The sequence below is a fragment of the Myotis davidii genome, unplaced genomic scaffold, assembly GCF_000327345.1.
Source record: "Myotis davidii unplaced genomic scaffold, ASM32734v1 scaffold172, whole genome shotgun sequence".
Classification (NCBI taxonomy): Eukaryota; Metazoa; Chordata; class Mammalia; order Chiroptera; family Vespertilionidae; genus Myotis; species Myotis davidii.
Window position 1 is genome coordinate 3,452,880 of NW_006284343.1, and position 4,337 is coordinate 3,457,216.

At 62.4% G+C, this 4,337-nt stretch overlaps 1 protein-coding gene across 1 annotated transcript in view; it reads right to left on the reverse strand.

Annotated features, from left to right (window-relative positions):
• BTBD17 (BTB (POZ) domain containing 17) overlaps positions 1 to 3,281 on the reverse strand; it is a 4,392-nt gene extending 1,111 nt beyond the window's left edge. The window contains exons 1-3 of the mRNA XM_006754628.2: positions 3,134 to 3,281; positions 1,378 to 1,654; positions 8 to 68 (exon numbers count right to left, since the gene is read on the reverse strand). Coding sequence (XP_006754691.1) covers positions 8 to 68; positions 1,378 to 1,654; positions 3,134 to 3,218 — 423 coding nt within the window. The 5' untranslated portion in view covers positions 3,219 to 3,281. The remainder of the gene's footprint in view (positions 1 to 7; positions 69 to 1,377; positions 1,655 to 3,133) is intronic.
• Positions 3,282 to 4,337: the final 1,056 nt, after the last annotated feature.

Here is a 4,337-nt window from a genome sequence, read left to right on the forward strand (position 1 = left end):
GGGCGGCCAGGCGGTGCAAGGGGATGGCCTGGGCCAGCTGCACCACCAGGTCGCCGCAGTAGAGGTACCTGCGGAGAGTGCGGACATGGGGAGGGGTCGGAGCGGGCCAGCCCGCGGAGCTTTCTGAAGCCGGAGGGGGCCTGGCCTGAGGGGGAGAGCTCCGTGATCAGAGGCACAAACCCAGCGGTGGGTCCCGAGGCTTCCTGTCCTTTCCTCTCACGCCCATTCTGCTTCCCAGCCTCCTCTCTCCATTTCTCGTGGGGACATATGAATAGCATGTGTTTATTGAGCACCTACTAGATGCCGAGCTCTATGCTCCATTGCGGGTGCCGATCCACGGCCCTATCAGCTGTTTGCTAAGAGTGGACGCGTCCTTTAACTGCACTCACCACTCAACCTTCTGTCAAACTTCCAGGAAAGGGGGGAATAACATACACCCCTCGGGGTTACTGTGACCGTTGGGGAGTGAGCGATACTTGCTGCAGAGCAGGTGGTCACACAGGTTAATTCCATTCCTGTTCTCACTCTTGCTCACTCATTCTCTCCCCACCTGCCGCCAGTCCCCTGCTCGCCCTGCCTGCCCGTCCCCACTGGCACACACCCAGTGGCCCCAACACCCACGTCTCCCCTCTCCCAGCATTTCAGCTCTGCGTGTTTGCCTCTGGGAAGAGAGGAGATTTCCCAGGCTTGTGACTAAACTCTAGCCAGTGAGATGTCAGCAGCGGTGCAGGATGGGATTGAGGGGAAGGCTGGTTAAGTAGGACCACCTGGGGGAGCAGAGGGAAGACCTTTTCCCTTCTGTGTTACCCCTCTTCCTGTTGCCTGGGTCTTGGATGTGATGGCTGGGATCCTGGCAGCCATCTTGTCTAAGCCATTAACACAGGGTCACTTCCTCAGACTAGAGTGTGAGTGGCACCCCTTGAGCTGTGCATTGGCAGGGGGCAGGAGGGGGAGAGAGCTGGCTAGCTTTTTCAGCTCCCTCACCCTGTGTGGGTTCCAAACCTGGCTAGACAGCAAACCATATGAAGGCTTTAAAAATATTTTTTTAAATGACGGCTGAACCCCAGACCCGAAGCCAACGATCCAGGCGGAGCCCAGGAACCCGTAGTTTTCAAAAGCTCTCCTGGCAGGTTTGGAAACAGCTCTGAGGGCCTTTGGCAACTGACATCAAACCACTGAGCTCACGGGCAGGGGCAGGGGTCACGCTGCATTCGCGGGAAAGAGGGCCGAAGGAGGAGGGATGCAGGAGGTAGTGGCATCCTCCTCCCAATGACATCCGGGAGATGGACCGAAGGGGCCAGGGCCTCCGGGACTCCGTGAGTGGGGGAGCCTGGAGCGGGAAGGGATGAAATCCCCCCAAATCCGTCCCCTCCCCACCTGATGAACTTGTCGAAGACAGCGGCGCACTCCCCGGGCTCCTGCAGCAGCACCTCGCTCTGGTTGCTCAGCAGCTCCCGGAACCGCTGGCTGTGCAGGCCCAGCAGCAGGCGGTGGGCGTGGAAGACGCGGACCTCGTCGGTGCCCGCAGCCTGCACCCGCAGCACCACGTCGCTGGCGTTGCCCTGCCGCAGGAGCTCCTGCAGGCGCTGGAGCAGCCCCTGGGAGTGGTTGATGGAGGTGCCCGCGGCCTCGCCCCCGACATCGGCTCTCTGGGCTGCAGCAGGAAGGAACACAGCGCAGTCTGCGAAGGCACCTGGGCCTGGGAGCGGGACCACCTGGAGATGGGTGTGCCTGAGTGTGGGAGAGGATGGTGGGCCTGGGGACGCTGTGCGCACACTGTCTGTGCCACGAGGTGCGTGGACTCCTGTGCGTGCACACAGCACATCCTGGTGGGGAAAGTTGAGAACCTGGCCCTGAGCAGGCCCTGAGGGGATGCTCTTCAAAAGGAGGTGGGTTCCTGGCAGAGGAGGAGAGAGGGCAGGAACCGGTGGGAGACAGACGCCCAGAAGGGATCTCTTTGATGCCAGACCCCTAGGCAAGGGTTGAGGAAGCCCTCACTCCCTGAGGAGTTATCAGAAGTGATACACTCACCAACACATATTTATTGAGCTCCTACTACGTGTCAGACACTCTCTGGGGAGCTTGGAATATGGCTGTGATCAGACAAGCCAAGTCCTTCGCACAGAGTTCACAGTAAGTACACAGGCCAGCGCTCCAGTTTTCCATTGTGGTAAACAGGGGAGGTGAGCATCGTGGGGGTGGGGCTGCTGTAGCTCCAGGAGCCAGCTGGAGGAGGAGCACGGAGGCTGAGAGCCAGCCGCTGGAAAGGATGGGCGTGGAGTGCTGGGAGCCAGAGGGCCGGGGGCTGGAGGCGGTGGCAGGGCTGGAGCAGAGCGGGAGCCAAGGCACGCGGGTGCCATTTCCAGGCCCAGGTGCCCCCTCGGGTCCCCCTCTGTGAGACAGGGTCCATGCTCGGGGGCCCGTCGGGGACCAGAGACAGTGCAGAGGCTGAGCCGGTGCTGGCGTGCTGGCATGGGACTCTCGCGGTACCTGCGGGTGGCGGCTGGCATCCCCCTTCCGGGCTGGGCCCTCCTGTCGTGTTTCCAGGGACGCCATGAGGGTCAGATGGGGACATGGATTCATTTACAGGAAACTCGGCAACAGATGATGCTGCCAGCAGCTTCCCCAAGCCGAGGGGAAGGAGGGAGGGAGGGGCCCTCCAGGGAGGCAAGGGGGACATCCGACTGCAGTAGATGGGCACCTGCCCTCCCTCTCCACCCCCCGCCCCCCAACAGGCCCACAGCCCGTGTGAAATCAGAGCGAAGGCTCACAGGAGAGCAGTAAGGAAGGGGAGACAGAGGGAGAACCGGAGGTGACAAAGTGGGTTCGTTTCCCAGCCCCGCCTCCCAAGCGGTCACTTTGAAGGACTTGAATGCTGATGGCATCCCATGGGCCTCTGACTGGGCCAGCTGCCTGGGACAATGGGCATGGAAGGGTCTACTTGTGTTCGGGCCCCGCCCACCGGCCAGCCCCTCCTCCCCTCTGAGGCAGGCTGCCCTCCCCCCAGGCTGAAGGACTCTGTGCTCCTCCTGGTGGGCTGGACCCCACCCCCTCCTGCCACTGTGCAGCTAGGGCCGGAAGGTCCTGCCCCTCCTCCCTGACCCCCACCCCGCCCCACCCACTGCCCACTCACCTGCGCGCGTGGCCAGGCCCACCAAGGTCAGGATGGCCCAGAAGGTGCCCCAGGGCCCACGCTTGGTGCGGCCCAGCCTCAGCATCTTTGTGCCCCTCCCCCACGTGCACTGAAGGGACAGCGAAGCCAGACCACTCCTCTCACACCCCTCCTCCTTATATAGGACTGAGTACAAGGGGATGGCACCCCCTTCCGGACCAGCCTCCCTCCCCCACCCAGCCTCTGCCATGGATTGGTGGAGACTGGCCCCAGCTGTTGCCCAGGCAACCTCTTAAGCCAGAGAGTGGCAGCCCCAGGGGCTATTGTGCTGCCCTGGGCCCCTGAGCGGGGCAGATCCGGCGCCCTCCCCCCACATCTCCCACCAGCAGAGCTAGTCCTTTTTCTCCCGGGAGGGCTGGGCTCTCCTAGAGCAGGCAAGGGGCTCCAGGCTTACCAACAGCGCTGGCCCAGAGGGTCCCCAGCCCCCTCCCCCGAGCCCCAGGCGCAGCCTCTGCCCTGGCACAGAGCCCTTGGCAGCATCCTGGCCGGGGTACCATGGTGAGCAGGCTGCAGAGGAAGCGCCTGGGAGAGGGAGGGACTAGGCGGCTCAGGCTCCCGCCCTCGCTCTCACCCCTTTCCCATTCTGGGGTGGGTCAGCTCTCCAGCGAGGAGGGTAAGGGTGTCAAAGGTACCCTTCTAGAAAGAACCCGCTCATAGGTAACTGGTGTCATTTCTTGTTTTGTTTGTGGAAGAATGTCCTGGCACAGTCTAGGGAGGGTGATGGGCTGTGACCGTCATCCCCCCCAAAAAGTCAAGATGAGCCAAGATGGCAGGGCTGGGCATAGGCAGGTGCACTCTATCCCGTGTGCCCACCCCTGCCCACCAGCACAGCCTGGGCGTGGGGCCTGGAGATGCTGAGGTGCACTCCTGTCCCCCTGCCACCCTCCCTTCAGGTCACCTGCCTCGGCGGCCGCGGGTCTCTAGGTTCCCCTCCTTGTGCGGCTTCTCTTCCGAGCTTCTGTCCAACTTCAGCTATAATGCTTCCCTTCCCAGAATTCCAAGGAGACACCCAGCAGACCTGGCACCCCACCCGCCCATAGGAGAAACCGAGGCAGAGAGCTAGGACCGATCTCTGTGAGTTCGTGAGTTCGTGCAGAGGAGTACACTTGTAAAAACACAGGAAAGGCAAGGGGAGGTGGAGTCTGAGGCCTGGGGGAGGGGAGGG